Below are 19,977 nucleotides of genomic sequence, written 5' to 3' on the forward strand. Positions count from 1 at the left end.
AGCTGAGTACAGATACTCGCTGGAGGGCTCTCGTCCAACACCACGGCTTCAGACCCATCATGTTTATTCTCTCCATGTCCCATCACTAAGGTAATTCTAGGGGGGGGGCAGACTCCAAAGCCACAGATAGTACTACAGATCCTGATGACTAAGTCAGAGACACCAATAGGGTTTGAGGCAAGACAAAGAAGAGGAAATATCAATGAAAGCTTCCATCTGGGCTTTGCAAAGCAAGTGTTATTATTAGAGCATTGAAACACACACACATGTACACATACACATGTATATACACATCACCACATCACACATACTCATACACATCTTACACACATCCACACATACTCATACACTCTCATACACATCCTTCACTCACATATAATCACACACACACATCACACACTCACTTATACTTCACAAACACATGGCACACATTTATATACACACATACACATATTTCACACACATACTCATACACAAACATACAATCACACACACATATCACACATATACCCACACACCTCACAACACAATTACACACACTTCATATACACATACATCATATATATTTATACATAAAATCACACATGAATACACACATATATCTCACACAATCACACATGAACATACACACACATCACACACACACAAACACATGGATTCATACACACATGAATACCTACAAACATATACACAAACTTACACATGTACACATACAAATATACACGTACATATGATTACACACATATAAACATATACACATATACATCTGCATATACAAATATCAAACATAACTAAAAACCAACTGTCCTTAAAAGATGTACAGTTGTGAACTGTGCTTGCAGGAGGAGGACATGGAAGAGGATCTTAAACCAAAGCCAGCTGGAGCAACCCCTATAACTTGGAATAAAAGGACCTAGGTTGGGAAACACGAGGCAATGTTCTTGGGAACTTGATAAGAGTGGCCACCAAAGCTGGGTCTGCTTATGGAAACTATATGGCTTCTTTTACTTGTAAAATATGTGTTGAATGCCTTCAATAGGTCTGACAACTAGCTAGGTTCTGAGGGAGCCAGGAATGGACATAATGGTCCCTCAAGTCTCAACATGAGCCATTATTCCCCAAACTAAGGATGCACAGTGGACAGTATTCAGTTCTGTTATGGCTTAGATATTATGTGTTACCCCCTTCAAAAGACCATGTGCTAAAGACTTGGTCCCCAACTGGTAGATATAATCACTCAGAGATGATTTGATCACAAAGATTCTTTCTGAATCAATGAATTCCCCCATTGGTGACTTCATAATAAGATGGTGTATTTGGGAGGTAATACATATTAGGAAGTGACACCTGGTTAGAAGTAGGTCATCTGGGATGTGACTGTAAAGGGTATGCCTACTTCTCAATCTCACTCTCCTCCTGTCTCCTCAACATAGTGAGCAACCTCCTCCAACACACTCTCCGCACAAGGCTCTCTCTCTGTCCACCACAGGACCATAGCAATGGCGTCAGCTGACCAGTAACTGAAACTTTGAGCCAAGATAAATCCTCTTATCAAATTGTATCTCTTACATATCTGTCACAGTGATGAGAAAATGTCCAACACATACTCTTTCCATCTTATGTCCCTATGTTCCTAAATTCTCAAAATGCCAACCTGCCCATACTTTATGTGATGAACAAGAAAAATTGATCATCTCCTGACAAGTCAGATCTGATTAGCCCAGCAGCCTGTCTATCGTCTTCACAGCACTCTGAACAATGATAATGAACTTTGTGTTTACAGTTCATCAATGGAAAGGAATCATGAAGCTGTAGATGGGCAGGGCCAAGGCTGGTTTTTTTTCCCACATGTATTCCCGGGATTCTATGGTTTCAAGGGCAGTTACTCCATGGGTGAGGTATAAAATGAATGGGTCAGTAAAGGGGAGGAGAAATAAGTGACCAATGTCCTTTCTCACTGTACACTAGGACCTAAGAGGACCTAAGAGTTAGAGACATGGTCCTTATCCTGTGGGAAAAACTGCTCATGAATTGAGTGGTCTCTTAACTAACCAGACATACAGGGTTTTTCTACACACTTTTTTACCCGGGATGCTATGTAAAACCAGAGTGTTTCGTTCTTGTTCTCATCTGACTAAAGACATCAGAGGGCAAACTTTTTAACATCTATGGATGGGAGACTTCAGGATGAAGCTTTAATCTTTCTCTAGTCCGTGTGTGTGTGTGTGTGTGTGTGTGTGTGTGTGTGTACGTGTGTACGTGTGTATGTGTGTATGTGTGTATGTGTGTATGTGTGTGTGTGAGAGGGGGGAGAGTAAGTATATGCAATCAGAGAACAACCATGGGCACCTTCCCTCAGGTACTGCTTCCCACTTTGTCATGAAGACGGGGCTTTTCACTGGCCTGGAACTCAGCAGGAAGACTACATACCGAGAGCCAGGGTGTCATCTGTCCCTGCTTCTCCAGCACTAGGATTAAAAGCTGCACATACATGACTTTTTTTTTTTAATGTGGTTTGAGAGGATAGGACTTGGGTCCTCATGTTTACAAGGTAAGCACTTTACCAGCTGAGCCAGTCCCAGAATCCTCATTCTTAAACCTCAATATTTTTGAGAGGGCCCTATTTGTTGAACGCTATTTTCCCAGACACTGTTCCAGCCTCTGCCAAAGGTTAAGATGTCCTGCTCTGTGTTTTTAGAATCACAACCAAACCAAAGCGAAAACCAAACTCCTTCCATAAGGAGTTTAACTGTTTAACTTTACAAGTGTCTATTAGATGTTTTTTTAAAATCTTCTGTTCCTTCTTATCTATCCACTTTGCAAATACCAGGTTACCCAAGATATGCAGGTATCGTACTAGTGTTTTCTACTATGCAAACAAACTATGAACTACCCCCTCAGACATCAGTTTGACACACTGCCTCATGTATGTCCATAAAACCTTGAACCATTCAGAAACTAGAAACAGCTACATTTCTAGCTAGTAATTAGAGAGTTTAAACGAGATTTTTCAGGTAACATCCAAGCTTGTGGGCTAGCACCCTGACCAGTGTGGTAGTCATGGGCCACAGGTATAACCATAGCCCGTGAAATGTGGCCAGCATCTGAAGAACTGAATTATTAATCTTACCTAAATCTAATTATTACACTATCATATTTAAAACTATTATACTATCCTATCTCATTTTCTCTCCTCGTACACCTCTATTGTCTTGGTCAGACTCAGAATTAATTTTACATTAACTTTGTGGAACACATATCATCCAAATTGAGAGCCACAACAAGTTTCAAAGACCTGGAACAAAATAAATGATTACAAAAATAAGCTATGAATGTATTTTTGAGTACACATTGATATGATAATTTTGCTGCAGGAGTTTGAAATACTATTAAATAGCTTTCCACCTGTTTCATTTCGTTTTGTAAAAGGGGTTGTTAAACAGTTTAAGGCTAGAAATGGTGTTCCATCTATGTTTCTCCTTAGATCATTAATATATTTAGTAGTAAATAAATAGCAAAAACAAATATAATCACACGTAAGGTTGACTATTTAATGATCTCAGGTAGGTGTCCTGTGATGTAATGCTGGTAAGGAGGAATTCTTTCATCCTCTGTAAGCTTTCATGTTAACAAAATGTGAGCGCCTCCTCAGAGCTGAATTAGAAGTGGTCATTTTGGACTGCTGAATGTTTATAATTTCATGGTCAACACACACACACACACACACACACACACACACACACCAAGCAAACGAAAACAACCAAACAAAAAACCTTTTCTAGGAAGGTGGGATGCATTCAAGTAGAGCAAAGATTTCTTCTAATAGTCCCCACTTCCAAGGTCACTGCTAGTTCTTCAAGGACTCCTGAGATCCATGAATAATTAAGTCTGAAGTCCTATAGGATAACCACTCTCCCTCTCACCTCTATAGTAGAGAATATGGAAAGTGTGACAAATACGTGTCTTGGTTAGGTTTCTACCACTGTGACAAAACACCATGATCAAAAGTAACTTGAGGGGAAAGGGGCTAAAGAATTAGCAAGGACAATTAAGCCCATATCAACCTGATACACCAATACAATCATTAAACCATAACCTTTCCTTTTCCATTTATCCCCAATAGCTCACACCAATATCAATATTGCAATATAAAACACGCTTCAGTTGTAAGTGCCCTAGTCTTTAAAACATCAAACACTTTATAAATTCAGTCTCTTAAGACATCCCAAGTCTCTTTCAAAAAAATCTTTCTAAAGATACTAAGTTAATGACTTCTATAAAATAAAAACAAAAACAAAACAAACAAAAAACAAGTTAGACACTTTTACCTCAAGAGGGAAGAATCAGGGCACAGTCACAATCTGAATAAAACAAACCCAAAACTCTATGGCATAAATTGTATCTTACAACTCAATGCACTGTATCTCGGATTTACCCTGAATCCTCTCTGCTCTTGAGTGTTTGGGCAGCTCCACCTCTCTAGTTTTTCCATTTCTTGCACACATACCTGACTTGTAGGCTCGGGCCAGCCCCACTCCACATATGCAACTCTCCTGGATGGCTGTCCCCTAGTCCTGGCATCTCCAATATGCTGGTGTCTCCAGAGCCTGCTTATGACATTTCTTCAAGGAGTCTGAGCACGCCATACAAAGTCAAGCCCCAGCTTCTTTTCATGACCCTTTTAATCCAGAGATTTCCACCCAGTGCCTAGCCTCACCTGCTCTCCATGACCTTTTCAGGCCTTTAAAACCAATATCATCTGGAAGACTCTTATACATTTACCAAATTTGGCTATTAGCATGAAATATATGGCCTTATTCCTCTAGACCACAGCTTCTTGGCGCTGACTAGGAGAAAATACTCCCAGAAGGTTTTATACTCCAGTGATGCTGTTTCTTCATAATCACTCTTAACTTCTTAGCTCCAGCTAATCTGCATCAACTGGCACAATAATGTGAAGGTGTGCTTCAATAGCGATGGTGCTCTCTTCCAATCACAGCTGATTCTTCTGTTTCACCTGACAAGAGCCCACATATGCTTAGTTCCAAATATCACATGAGCAGATTAAATAGTCTTTAAAAGGCTCTCACACATCTCCCTGAAACCTTACATGCCAGGCCCCCATCACCTACACTGCTCTGAGCATTCGATTCCATGTTCCCAGAATAGCTCATTAAGCTCTGAGAATTCAATGGCTTTTCCAGCCCAATGTTCCAAACTCCTTCCGCCGCCCTTCCCTAAAATGTATCTAGGTTTGTACCAGCAATAGCTCATCCTCCGGTACAATTTCTATCTTGGTTAGGTTTCTGTTACTGTCCTAAAACACCATGACCAAAAGTAATTTGGGGAGGGAAGTTTATCTGGCTTACACATCCTGATCACAGTCCATCACTGAGGGGAGCTGAAACAGAACTAAATCAGGGCAGAAACCTGGAGGCAGGAATTGAAACAGAGGCCATGGAGGGATGCTTCTGATTGGCTTATTCTCCATGGCTTGCTCGGTCTGTGTCTGTATGCCATCCAGGACCACTTGTCCAAAGGTGGCACCATCCCCATCAGCAATAAACCCTCTCAAAAACCATCATTAATCAAAAAAATGCAGAAATATGTCTTCTAGCCATTACACAGAAGAGCCTTCCTTCTGGTTGTACAAGAAGATGAAAAGAAATTATGGGGAAGACTATGGAGGGGAAAGTCCACAGAATACGATCAACAGGGGCAAGGTAGAGCCCAGGTGCAGGCCATGGGACATGATTACGGGCCTATTGTGATGGCTCACTTGGAAGTCAAACATGGGTTAGCCTAAAGTCTGTCTTAGTGGAGGGACACATGAAGGAGTCCAGTGTTTATTTACCTCATTGAAGCTCTGGGGAAAGGGAGCACTTTGAGCCAGCCTTTTCACACCTCTGTCTCTAATGAAAATCAAGACTGGGTAAGTGTGCTGAGTCAGGGTGGCTAGGGGAACATCTGGTGGACCCACAGCCATTGGCATGCTTGTGTGGTGGATCTTGACCCATCAGACGCTATTATGATGAAGCCCAAAATGAGTGCCAACCACTGTCAGACCCAGGCAGTGCTATGGCAGCAGATGTCATGTGTGCACCGATTGATTCTGTGATGCTTTCCTTGTACCTATTGAGAGTTAGAACAAAGCTCTGTCCCTAGTGGCTTTAGAAGGACTTCCATAGATCCTGGATCCTTGCCCACCATGTACAACTCAGACCCAAAGTCCAAGGATGGTGGACAGAAGAAAGAGCTGGCATCACCCAGCCATAGGAATTGAAGTCTTTGAGCCAATCCCAATACAGGACTTCTGAACAGAGATTACAAACCATGTAAGTTATCCACAGAATGCAGTGTTCAAGTTCCTATCATGGAAAAATCCCTAAGAATCTGGTATATAGATTCTTTAGGCTGTGACCCGTAAGAGCCCGACCCAGTATACTGTCTGGTTTTGTGGAAGAAAACAACAACAAAAAATGCTGGGTGGAATGCTGGATAGATAGCTCAGTTACCATGGCGTTTGCCTGGCAAACATGAAAACGTGAGTTCAGTTTTCCCCAAAGCCCTTGTAATAAAACTCAGAGGGTGATGGTGGCTGTTTGTAATCCCAGCATTGGTGAAGTAGTCCCGGAGAGATCCTTGTCAAGTTTAGCGCACTTGACAAGTGCCAGGCCAGTGGGAGACCTTACTTCAAAACTACAAGGTAGAGAGAATCTGAGGAACAACAGCCAATGTTGTTCTTTCACCTTCACATACACATGTACACACATGTGTGTGAACATCCTCAGACACGCATGTGCCTGTGTGCCTGTGGGTACACATTAGCCAATCAGTGACTTTTGTTTTATGGTATTTGGTTTGAGGTTTAGTTTGTTTTTGTTTGTTTGTTTTTGATTTGGTTGTTTATTTGCCTTTCCTTTAAAAAAAAATCTTTCAAAAACAAACCAACCAACCAACCTCAAGGGAAAATTCCACTAGCTGGTTCCTTTTGCTTCCCTTTCTTCCATCCTTTCTGTGCTAGCACAGGTCCCATTTAGTGAGGCTACATGAAGCTTGACCATCGGCAGGAGAAGCCTTGCCCTGATCTTTTGCCCAACGTTGGAGAGGCCAAGGCAGTCTCTCAATGACCCCCAGGTGAGCCTTGTAAAACTCTACCGAATGCCCAAGATTACACAGCTAGAGTGTGATGGAGTGAAGGTTGAATCAGAGTCCCTCCTAGGCCAGCCACAGGCTCCTTCCTGCCTTGCCTGGCTTTCTGTTCCATGCAATAACTGGTTTTTGATCTCCCAGGGTCTGTCTCTCCTGCTGGGGAGACAAACGTGAATCCACTGACCTCACTCCAGTGTGCCTTGCCAAATTAGACCCTGGAGCTCTGCTAACTACTCTAGAAGTGAGGCCACTCTGCAGAGAATACCATTCTAAATGGTTGAGGGGACACTGGGCCAGTTGGTAGAGTGTTTGACTCTCATGCAAGAAGCCCGATTATATTGGTCCCCAGCACAATATAATCAGGGATGGTGGCTTAGCCTGTGATCACAGCATTGGAGAGGTCAAGGCAGGAGGGTTAGAGGTCTATGTTTGACCCCATAGCAAGGTCAAGGCCAGCCTGGGTTGCATGAGACTGTGCTTCAGGGCTGAGATGCTCCTGCTTCTCCCTATCACCTCCACGGTACCTCAAAGATTCAGTGTTCTGCATTCCCGGTGAGTACATTCTGTTGACCAAGTAGCAGGCCTTCCCGTGTCCAAGGAGGCTGTCCTCAGAAGCAGAGTGCTCTACCCACCAGCCGACATTCCCCAGAGCCTCCCACTTATTTTTATAAGGCTCTAAGGTGACTTTTCTCCTATATATGAGGCTGGGAGTTAAGCTTAATGTACAAACCTATATTTTACAAAGCGGCAGCTTGGCCTTCTCCTATCGACAAACTCGAGAGCCGAGATTTATTACAGAATGGTAATCAGGCAAAAGAATAAATACACTGCATCCTTAATTCATTAATCACCTCGGAAAGCAAAATGAACTACAGTAAAGAAGACAATATGTTTTCCAGTGGTGGGGGTGGGGGGGAGAGGGAGTCCGTTACTCAATAAAATCTGTCGCTGAAATCCATTTTGTGCGCAGATTAGAGCCAGGATGTTTTGACTCTGAGGCTGAACTCCTACTGGGACCTGCTCATTTTGCAGAGGAAGTGGGGCAGACTTGTCTGTATGTGAAACCTGGGTGTCCCCGGTGTCCATTGCTGGGTGCCTATTGGAACTCATATCATGAACCACAGGCTGGCTAAGAGACAAGTCAGCCCAGGTTCAAACTCTGCCCCATCAGGCAAAAGGGGGAGGCCTGGGATAGCAATCCAGGCTCACTCATCACCCCTGCTTTCAGGAGAAGGTGCTGCCTTTTCCTCTTCTCCACATTTTGTTTCATCAAGTCCCAGGATACGTCTGGGGAGATGGCTCAGTTGGTAAAGGGGTGCATGCATGAGAACCTGAGTTCAGTTCCCAGAACCATAGAAAAATGCCAGGCTAGCAGAGTGTGTCTGTAATCTCCGATGGTGGGGAGTCAGGGGCAGATGGGTCCCCAGGTCTTCATAGCCAGCCAGTATAGCCTGCTTGGTAAGATACTGGCCAAAGAGACACTCTATGCATCCTCCCCAAAATGGGGCTGGAATTATGGCTCAGTGGGTAAAGATGCTTGCCACCAAGCCTGAAGACCTAAGTTCCATCCCTGCACCCCAGAAGGTGGATCCTCCAGGAGAAAAGTGACACCTATCCTCTTAGATACACACACACACACACACACACACACACACACACACGTGCATATATATATATTATATATATACATATATAATATATATATTATATATACATAGTACATTTATATATTATATATATTTATATATTATATGTATAATATAATATATAAATGTATTTTATATATAAATTACACACACATATATATATATTTATATATAATATTTTTTCATATATACAATTTGATACACTTCAAAAAGAAGGTTTCTTTTAAAGGTGGTTTGTTTCTGAGGAATAACACTGGGTTATTCTCTGGTCTCTGCTCATATATGCCCACAGTTATACGTGTATGTGCACCTGCACACACACAAGCACAGACATACACATGCCCACATGACTCACACACACACACACACACACACACACACACACACACACACACACGCTGCACATAGTACATGGCAAATGTGTTAGCAGAATGAGACCCGGGGTTTTATACTCCCTAGTCACTGCCGCTGGGCCCGGGGGGGGGGGGAAACAAGGGAAAAGCCTCAACTGGCTCCCATCTTGAGTCTGGCATTTAGAGATGACCCTTCTCCTGCTGTTGCTTCTGAATCACAGGAACCTGGAAACCAGAAGGAAGCTGCCCTTTCTTGCTCTTTAACAGGCCCACTGGGTGAGCAGATGTGAGACAGCCTCCCTGCAGCCTTCACAACCAAGGTCTCTGGGAAGAGCTCATCACCCTTAAGGATTCCCTGGAACTTTAAGAGATTTGCCTCCCTTCATCCTTGCGGCCAGTCTTCAGAGGATGGCCCTGGGACTGACTAGAGAGGACCTTTCACATCACTGTGTGATTGTCTGGGAAGTGAAGAACGACCTACCATCTATTGATCAGACTCCCTCAGAACTCTCCCCTTCGTGGGGATCCTCATTCACTCTTACTGACATCTAGACAGTTGGTTTAGAGTATTCCCACTGGTACGCATGAAGTCAAACCCTGACCACAGAGTTTAAACCGGATTTCTCTACGTGAGCATGGTTAGTATTGGGGGGCTGGGTGGTCCTGTGGGTTATGGTGCTGACCCGCGCATGTATGAACGAGGCATCGTCTCTGCCAATCATGGCGACCTAGTTGCTGCGGATGTCCCTGCCAAGCAATACCATCAACAGTTGAACCTCAGTGTCTGAAACAAACTGTTGAGGCCATGTAGAGGAGAGCTCCAGAGTTGAGAATGGTGTCCGATGTTTACATTCCATGGTTCTCTAAGTGCCCTTTAGATACTTTGAAACTGTAGGTCTCCAGAGCACAAATGTGTTCTTCCAGTGCCATCTGGGGTGTGGTTACAAGTGTAGGTTCTTAAGGTCTGGGGAGTTGGCTCAGTCTGTTAAAAGTTTACCTTGCAAGCACAAGGACCCAAGTTTGATTCCAAGGACCTACTTGAGGAAAAAAGAAGTAGACATGATGTTTGTACTTCTAACCCCAATGTTGGAGAGGCCGGAACAGGTGGATCCCTGGGGAATCACTGGATGGCTAGCCTAGCCTACTTGCCTACTTGACAACTTCCAGGTCAATAGCAGACTCTTTCTGAAATAAAAGGTACAGGGATAGTTCCTAAGGAAATCGTATTTCCTCTCACCTTAATAGACACCCACACCCACACCCACCCACACACACACACACACACACACACACACACACACACACACACGCGCGCGCGCGCGCGCGCGCGCGTGCACACGGGTACACTTCTGAACTTCAGGGTTCTCTTCTAATAATGTGTCTAGATGTGTCTATGTGTCTACTGTTTTATAAGGTCTTTGCTTGCCAACTTGACACTCTTGGGAAGCAAGAAGTTCAATTAAAGAATTGCCTGCATCAGATTGGCCTGCGGGCCTGTCTATGGACAGTGCTATCTTCTTAGGCAGACGGGCCTGGGAAGAATAAGAAAGGGATCTGCGAGTGAGCCTGAGAAGAAGCGGATGCACACTTGGTCCTCCATGGGTCTCTGCCTCCAGGTTCCTGCTTTGAGTTTCTCACTCCACGGATCCCGGCTACCCCTTTCTTCCCTAAGTTGCCTTGGATCATACAACAGGAGAAAGCACTCTAGAACACTTGTTAGACTCTGAACCAGCTCAAGAGGTTAAGGCAGCCACTGAAATAGAGATGAAGGGTGTTCGCTAGATGCATCTGCACAGTAAAAAAAGGTGGCTAGCGTCGGGGGAGACAGATGAACTATTATTGGTAAGATAGTAGCGTTCAGAGATTTCATGAAATCTACTCCTTCTCTGCAGCCTTGGCCTGCCATTCCTGGCCCTTCTGCTTCCCGATCCTCCTTGGCCCATAGCAAGCCATGGATGGCCTGAACATCGGCTCAAACCCTTTCCCTTCTCCTGAGATTTTTTTTTTCCTTCCTTGACACCCCCAGACCACTCCTACTTTGAGCTTCTCTTCGGTGTCTCATCAGCATGGCAACATCAGCCATGCCTTTGCTATTTGCCTGTTGAGCAGTCTTTTCTCCAGGGCCTCTGGTCGTAATGGTATGCTGTCGGGGCTGGGAACGTGTGTAGAGGTATGGAAGAGGTCCTTCATCGTAGAGTTGTGTTGGTCCCTCTTGAAAATATGCCGGCCATGGACAGTTTCATGCCACCTATGTTAGTCCCTGGAGGTAGGCCTGAGAAAATAACGATGCACACTATTCACCTTCATGAGACCACAATCCAGGGAGTCAACCCAGCAAATGTTAACTGGAATCTGCACTGCATAAGGTTAGGAGTGGGGCAGGAAAGCTAGACTGTGGAACCCACAGTCCAGCCCGCTGTAACAGGAAAACTTCCTTTCAGGGTGAAGGGTGAAGAACCAGGTCTGAGAAGGTTAGAAAAAGCAAGGCACACTTATCCTTCACCAAACAGAATACAGGGTCCCCTTCAATCCCAAAGAAAGTCATTCTGTGTCTCTGAGCCAGGGGAAGCAAGGTCACTTCCGCTGCGCGCCCCCCCCCCCCCCCCCCGATTGGCAGCCCCCAGCTTACATGGGCACTTCTTAGATACCATCTCAGCTGGACATTTAACTTGCATAACAATCTCACAGGGCTCTTTGTAGCACCTCTCTCCCCCATTTGAAAGATTAGGAAATGAGGCATGTGGAGAGGGGAAGTGGCTTTGCCAAAGTCACCAGATTAAGAGGTACACCTCTGTGCCTGCAGCATCATCGGCTCTCCGTGCTCAGGATGCTCTAATGTTTCCAGCAGGAAAATGAAGGTGCGTGTTTTTTCATATCAGAGATTGGCTGAGCTAACAGTGCCCTAGAGAGAAGAATTCCCCAATGATGCCCACGCTGGCCTAGAGAGAGCCCGGAACTGCACAGTGACCAGGGATGACAGAGAGGGAGGAGGACCAGCATCCTGGAGGGACAGCCCCACTCGGCAGCAGCTCTCATCTCTCTTTTATATGGTGATCTCACATAAACTCTCATTTTACAAACGGTTCCTCTGCTGAAACCAAACAAAATAAAAACGAGTTTGAAAACCTCCAGGCCATGCCAAATCCTTAAATTTATGGAGTCGGTAACTGAAACCCAGGGAGCTGCTAGCGGTCATTTCAACCACTCCGTATTTCTCTCGTCTCACTTGCCAGAGCGTTCACAGAGACGACGACAAGACTAAAATAACTCGGAGGGATTTCTCAGAACATTCAGGCTGACCCAGTCGCCTCTACCCCATTAGGGTAAGAGCTAAGACAAAAACTGAAGCACGCTAGGAACAGGGCCCTCTGACTCAAGGTGGGTCATAAGTCTTCCCTCTGTGTCCTCCACTGGGGGACGCTGTGTGAACTGGGCACTGTCCACCTGTTTCAACACCCATTCACATCCTTTATTGATGGTGAGACAGCTCGCCTTGCTACTATGATTTCTCTGTATGTCCCTCCATTCAGAGATTTCCCCCTAAAGACAACAATGTTGAAGAATTGTAGCTGCAAACCCCTTGGCCCACCCACTCTCCACTCCATTCTCTAGGTGTTTCCACCTAGCAGAAGAGGCTGGGTCCACTGCTGTGTTAAGATATAACTCACAAATTAAAAACCTCACCAAGAAACACATTTTTTTTGTGTCAATGGCTTAAGGGGATTCTTTCTCTAAGCTGTAGTTAAAGCTTTCTTAGTCTTTTTTACATTTGTAGCATTTTGGAGCAATTTGCTGGAGTCAAAGAAAGCAATGAAATTCCCACAACTGACTTCAAAGCCCCCAAATCCTGTATCAGTGGAGGGGAGTCTGGTAGCAACCCCAGAGGGGACGTTATTCAAAGAGGCACGTGTAAAAACGTGCTAGGCATTTTTTCTTCCTTTCTTTTTTTTTTTTTTTTTTTTTTTTGCCCAGGCATCTGCGATTGATGTTAGTGGCAGACACGTGACCAAATCCCCAATGCAGTTCTTTGAAGAAGCGCCCCTCCTTTTCTTCTCCCCAATACTGTGAACTCTGATGAGGCAGCTAATACAGAAAAGAGCAATAGATGAACCCCCGCTTCGGATCCATGTGCGGCGCTGGCCTTGATTCAGTGAATGCAAGTGAATCCTTCTTTACCAGGTGAAAAGTGTGGAGCAAAGTCTGTGGTCAGACGGATGGATTGGATGGACAGATGGACAGATGACCTGGGAGGGGGAGAGGAGGGGTTGCCTGGATGGGCTGCCACTTAGTCATGAATTCTAGCTGCAGAGATGAGGGGAGCTTACAGTACTTCAGATCTTCAAGCCCCTCTCTCCCTTTCTTTCTTTCTCCCTCTCTTTCCCTCTGTTCCTCTGTCCCTTTGTCCCTCCCTCCTGCTTTGTAGCTGTTCTTCACTCTTATTTCCTGCTGACCTTCCAATCCCTTCTTGAGCCCAGCTCTGTCGACTGGTCTTGGACTATGTTTGAGACAATGCTTCTTTCTCAGCTTCGACACCTAAGTCCTCCGCTTGTCCAGGTGCATCTCCAACAGTGAGTCCATTCTCCAGTATGCAAATAGCACCCTATGATTATCTAAAAGTACTTAAAGTGTATTTTTTTTTAAAAAAAAAAAAATGGCCAAACAGTCAGAGTGAAAAGAAAAATAATGACCTAAAAATAATAGATCTAAAACAGAAATCACCTGGTGGAACCTTGGCTCAAGGCTCAGTTGGTAATGTTTGCCTTGAGCATAAGGACCCAAGTTCAATCCTTAAAATACAAGGAAAACAAAAACAGAAATAAGCAAGCCGAGGCCCCTCAGAAAACAGGTGTGGTGGTACATACTTGTGCTCTCGGCGCTGGAGAGGAAGAGACCAGGCTAACTAGAGAAATAAAATAAAATAAAAGCACAATGTGCAGGTGACATTTAATTTGTTATCCAGGTATGAAAACTTTACCCATGAAACACACAAGCAGTTGCCAGGGTTTTTTTGTTTTTTGTTTTGTTTTTTGTTTTTTGTTTTTTAAAGCTAGAAGAGAGTTAAAATAATTTTTAAGTTTTAGCAGATTGTAAAGATGTCTTCTTGGTTGGTTCATAACCTTCTAAGGGGCTGTTGTCACACATTGGCCTGCATATTTGGTTAATCAACTTCTTATTTAGGGAAACCCAGGCTTTGCTCCTGAAACACTGAGCCATGGCTACTTGTGCGCTACTCACCACCGGAGAGCTCAGAGTCAAACTCAAGAACACTTAAGGTGTGGGTGTAACTGTCTCATGGTCTCAGCATCCAAGAGGGGAGGAGAGACTCACAGGACCATCTTCTTATAAGCTAGACAGTCTTCAACACAGGTCTGTGTGTGTGTGTGTGTGTGTGTGTGTGTGTGTGTGTGTGTGTGTGTTCTCAATAGTGAACCAGTGAGCTTAAAAGCACATGGTCAAATATTTTGGCTAATTCAAGAGAACACCCATTCTCCCCATGACTTGTTTGCACAGTGACCCCTACCACATACTAAGTGCCTACTGGAATGATGACAAACATTTTGTGTGTGTGTGTGTGTGTGTGTGTGTGTGTGATCGTTGGAGTCTGCAAAAAGTCTATGCAAATAATTTGAGAATGCATCTATCTTTGTAATTTGATCACTGAATAATTATTCTCTTTTTCTGTGCGTATTAATTTTTAAAGGCATCGCAGTGTGAAAATGTACCATTCCACCAGCCTCAAACCCGTCTCTCCTCTGGTTCATCAGTAAGTCTGTGAGATGCTAGGCGCATAGCTGATTGCATAACCCCCCCCCCCTTGGCTTCTAGGTCAATCACACCCCCTCACCCCCTTCTCTTTAAAAGAAAAAAAAAAAAAAAAAAAAAGCCTGCGACATGTGATCCTGCAAGGCAGTTAGGGGAATGGGACCCACCCACATCCTCACATCCTGGAGCTATGCTGTGGCCAAGTCAGGTTTAAATTGGAGGCTTCCGAGCGCTGGTCTGCTTTCCCCGAGGGACCTTATCTGACTGCACTGGCCTTGCTCATCATGAATAGAGTTGATGTTTCTAAAGGACTGAGGAGGCCAGATGGAGTGGGAAACACAAAGCGATTGTTCTGCCCTTCTCCTCTGAAACTGGACCTGGAAGATGCTGAGTTATCAGAAGGACAAGAATGTGGGAGCTCTGCCAGGGGCTTCTTGGCTCTCTGGGTTTTCTGTAGATGCTGGTGCCCCCTGCATTCTTCTCCAGGACCCCTCATCCCTCCTTACATACTGGAATGTCTTAGGATTGTTTAAAATAAAAACACTGGTGTGTGATCTCACCCATCCCTTGAGGTCCCCGATTTAATTAGCTTGAGGTAGGGAGCACTAATGATTTCGGAAGCACTGTCTATCCAGGATTGACAACGCATCTTCTAGGTTTAGAGATCTGCTTGGACCCAACCCCTCACATCCCTGCCTCCAAAGCAGGTGGACAGGAGTCTTGAGTAACTAATTTTCGTCTCTCACATTGGGACCGGACCACTGTGGTAGTCTCTCTCATCCAACCCTTGTCTCAGAAAATATGACTAAAGCAAGAAGCTGGCCCAAGGACCCTGCCCTAGCTACTGCTCATCCCCTATTAGGGGAGCCAATCAGTTCTCTTCTGAGTTGGGGAACCCAGACTGTCCAGATAACCTCTGATGGAATCTTAAAAGCAAAGGACTTGTTTAGGGTAGGACTTGGGAGTGGAGGTGGGACCCAAGTGTACCCCAAGACAGAGGCACTAAGAAGAGAGTCAGAGAGGGACGAACTGGTTATACCTGGTTCTCATCCAAGCCATCTTATATTCACGTGGCCCGAGGCACCGGTCATCCTTTTAAAAAGGAACCCCAAACTGAATGCTGCTTCCACAGCCACAGGCTCCCTAGCCAGAACCCTAGGCAATTGTGTATTCCTTACAGAAACTTTCACTCTTTGGATGGCTCACCCAGTTGAGCAATGATAAGGCACATTCAAGGATGCCTCTGGGTGTTCTACACAAGCAGAGGGTCCCCAGCTGAACTCCTGAGATCTCCTGTGGAGTCCAGGAAGGCAGGGCAACCCCAGGAACTAATTATTACACAGCCCTGTAGGATTACCCCTACCTCACAGTTCTCCCTCAGGAAGTGCGCATCACAGGCGGAATCCCATACAACCATTCTGGGCTGATGACTGAAATGAACACACAGAATGCAAAGGAGACGTTGAGGACCAGATGCCCACCAGGGGAATCCAATAAAAGGACTCTTTGGTGCTAAAAGAAAGAAATGCCAGGGCTTTAATACTTAGGCAATCATGTTTTCTCTCTCTCAAAATTGCCTGGAACAATGCTAGTTACAGGAAATGGGTGTTTAAAAACAAGCAGGGTCCATGTTCACACAAATTCGGAAAATACTGAATGCCATCTGTGTTAGCAGAGTATGTATACAGGGCATACATATTAGCATATAAAGTCTCTGAGATGGATGACAGCAGTGTTAAATGTTTAACACACATTTTTTTTTTCCCCCTAAATCATTTGAGCAGAGAGCTCTCCAAAGCACAATGATTTTATTTTACTTTATATTTTACTTTTAGGGGTGATGGGTTTTGTTTTGTTTTGTTTTGTTTTAAATAAAGGAATAGCCATAAGCTATACCAATCTCAGCTTTCAGATTTTTGAAAACGTTTATTTTAAAACGAAGGGCTGGGGGTTGGGGGAGCTCAATACTGTAATCACAAAGTTATTCTAATGTAAACCAAGGCTTGTTCAGTGTCAAGGTCAGAATTCCATCCCATGTAACACTGTCCATGGCAGAACGAGGTGGGGGTGCTTATCCAGTGCAGGTGTTTTACATATATTAACATATTTAATCCAAGCGCTTTACATATATTACCATATTTAATCCTTTCTGCTCCCCTTTGAGGGGACAATTCCCCATCCTCAAGATGTGGAAATTGTATTCTTTGTAGTACCAGTGCCGATTTCGCTGACAACTTTTATTCAACAGGGCTTTTCGGTTGGAGAGATTTACCAACAGTGATTTATCTTCACTGCCCAGCAATTTGCTGAGTGACTCTTTACACATTATGGAGTTTTAAGGAGATGTGTCATCAATTGCTTTTTAAAACTGCGGCTGGGATGACAATCATTATCTTTTGAGTGGAAAGCCTTTCCCCGTTGCCTACCAAAATCCAAAGTACAGAAATCATTGTTTGTTTGGAGACTTACAAGGGTCCTTGGGGGTCAAGACCACAAGAAGCCATGGCTCTAGACCTCCAGATACCAATCACATTATGTGTCTTTCCTTCTGAGCCACACTTATCTCTGCTCAGGAAAAGAGGCCAAGGGGAGGGCACCTGGGCACTTACAATACAAATTGAGGCTAAAAGCTAGTGTGTGACCCAGGAAGGCTGGGGACAGACTGACTGACTGAGGGAGAGGAAGTGGTATGGTAGGTAGCTAAGCAAGATTGTAGCGAAGGGGTTACGCGGCATCTAAGTTCCTTTGTGCCTAGTATCCTCCATATCTTTATAGTGGATTAAAGTATCTATCCCTAATACTTGTTTCAAGGACTAAAGATGACATAGGCTCTGGCTCCTGGGAGACTCTTGTTTCTCCCCACATCCATCGACTCTGTGAGATGTTCGACTGCATGGATGTTAATTCTAACGCCGACAAACAGGTATGGCCTCCGTGTGGCCACAGCAAACATTAGGTGTCAATCGTCCTTGAAGTGTGCATTTTTAAAAACGACTCATCATCTCTGTAGCTGAAGCAGTTCCAGAGTGAAATGTCTTAAGTTACTTCATACAATGTCTGCTGGAGAGCAGAGTCCTAAAACATGACGGTCCGTCTCCACGCATGCCAGGGTACTCATTGAGGGCCCCTTCTGTACAGTTTTTTTTTTTTTTCTTCTTTGAAAAGAGCGTGCTTCAGACAAGCCCCTACTCAGGTGCTCCAGTATCCAAGATGCTGGTCGCATGCACTGACATCCTGGGTGCGAGTTTGTCCAAGGTACCTTTGTAAAAAATAGTTTCCAATTTCAGAAAATAAAACCTTGCTTGGGTGCGCGCAACAAGGAGCGAATAAGCAGACTGTCTTCTCTGAAAACAAGAAAAGATGCGTGAATGAAGTCATCTGGCATTAATGTCAAATGATTGCTTTGCTAACAAACAGAAGCATCGTTTCGTCATTCGGTACTGCGAGCCTATAAAGTGCTGTGTTTAGCGTTCTGGTCATTTATAGAATGTATTGATTTGTTCTATATCGCAATGTTTTGGGGTATATTTGTTGAGGTTAATGCTGTACCCAGCTCTCCATGGTACTAATGAACCCAAAGATTAAATACCCAGGATGTTAGCGGGACAACAGTTACATCAATTTATTTCGACTCTTACACTAGCTTCATTTTTCAAATGTACAGATGTTATTGTATATTGTCCTATTTCTAGATAGAATCCTATGCCTCTATTTATCTCTCCTATTAACAGCTTAATAATTAAATCTGGAAACACAGCGAAAGAAAAATGTAATGAGAAAACTCCAGGGCTCTCCCAAGTAGTAACACTTGTCTTCCGTTTGACAAATCAGATGGGGAGTTTAACACACAAAGCCTTTCGAAAGAGCTGCCTTTCCAGGTATAAACCAAGTGGCTGCCCCAAATGGATGAATACTTTTTTTTTTTTTTTTTCTGGTTTGATGTTAATCACAGTGTATTTTTTTCCTTTAAAAAATTAATTAAAAACACTAGATCGAATAAATATTTCAGGAGACCAGCAGTAAAATGGGGAAAATCCCATGTGTTTGGAGTTTTAGTACTCTCTGAGTACAGAAATTTATTTGCAGGAAGCAGAAAATAGACAGCAAGCATAAAAACACAGCCGAGTCCCCCTAGTGAAATTATTTATCAAGCTAACAAGGGAGGGACCCTTCTACTCACAACAAGCCAGTGAGGAAAAGACGCAGCTTTATATTTTACCTTTGGGTTAGCGAACCAGTAAAAATGCCAGCTGACAGGCACTTCACATAAACATTTCTTTCTAAATGAGCTTCCTTGTTAGGGAGAAGGGGAAAAGAGTCATCTAAGCTAAGGAGCACCATAGCTTCCACACAGAAAACTCTAGCTACATACTCTGACTATTAGATTACACAAGTAACGTAATTGACAGGGAATATAACAAAGTGATATGAATTACAGGTGGCACGCGCGTCACCAATTATAAGGTCATTAATCCCAGAGAACTTACGCCCTGACCGTGCTAAGCCTCATGGGTGAGAGGATAAAACCAGCTTGGTTTGTAAAGATACTCTTTCTGGAATCAGTTTTAACAGGCTCTGAAAGAGACTTACATCCATACACACCCCTGCGCGCAGATATATAAATGTATAGATATCAGTGTGCATGGGTCTGTCATCACATCCTCTGTGCAAGCCTCCTTGTCGTATACTATCTTCCAAATGTTTATTTCATAAGCAAAACCCCCAAGTCTACAGTTTAACTTAATGATATCGAACTTTGATTATAAACTAACAGCATCATTTGCTGTAGCTTGCAATAGAAAAAGAGAGAGAGAGAGAGAGAGAGAGAGAGAGAGAGAGAGAGAGAGAGAGAGANAGAGAGAGAGAGAGAGAGAGAGAGAGAGAGAGAGAGAGAGAATAAAAAGAAAGAAGAGGTGAGGAGAGAAGCCCCCCAAAAGCATTTTGGGACACCTGATCCCAATTAAATTTTAAAGAAATAGTAAAAGTTGCCTTCCCAGGATCGCGGTGTTCTCAATCGCTCTGCAGAGACCTCCTGATGAATTGACAGAAGACCCTCCCTGCCT

At 44.0% G+C, this 19,977-nt stretch overlaps 1 protein-coding gene across 4 annotated transcripts in view; it reads right to left on the bottom strand.

The window, feature by feature from the left end:
* The window catches only part of Maf (MAF bZIP transcription factor), a 356,304-nt gene that overhangs the window by 315,385 nt on the left and 20,942 nt on the right, over window positions 1–19,977 (bottom strand). The window contains exon 3 of one of the 4 annotated variants that reach the window (XM_021220441.2): window positions 16,426–18,258. The exons of 2 other annotated variants lie outside the window; for them this stretch is intronic. Coding sequence is in view for 1 of the 2 variants with exons in the window: in XM_029532499.1 (XP_029388359.1) it covers window positions 18,198–18,258 (61 nt within the window). In the remaining variant the exon portion in view is untranslated. Of the gene's footprint in view, window positions 1–16,425; window positions 18,259–19,977 lie in introns of those variants that run through there. One more of the 4 variants, XM_029532499.1, reaches the window with a different exon arrangement.

Source organism: Mus pahari, chromosome 20 (assembly GCF_900095145.1).
Source record: "Mus pahari chromosome 20, PAHARI_EIJ_v1.1, whole genome shotgun sequence".
NCBI lineage: Eukaryota > Metazoa > Chordata > Mammalia > Rodentia > Muridae > Mus > Mus pahari.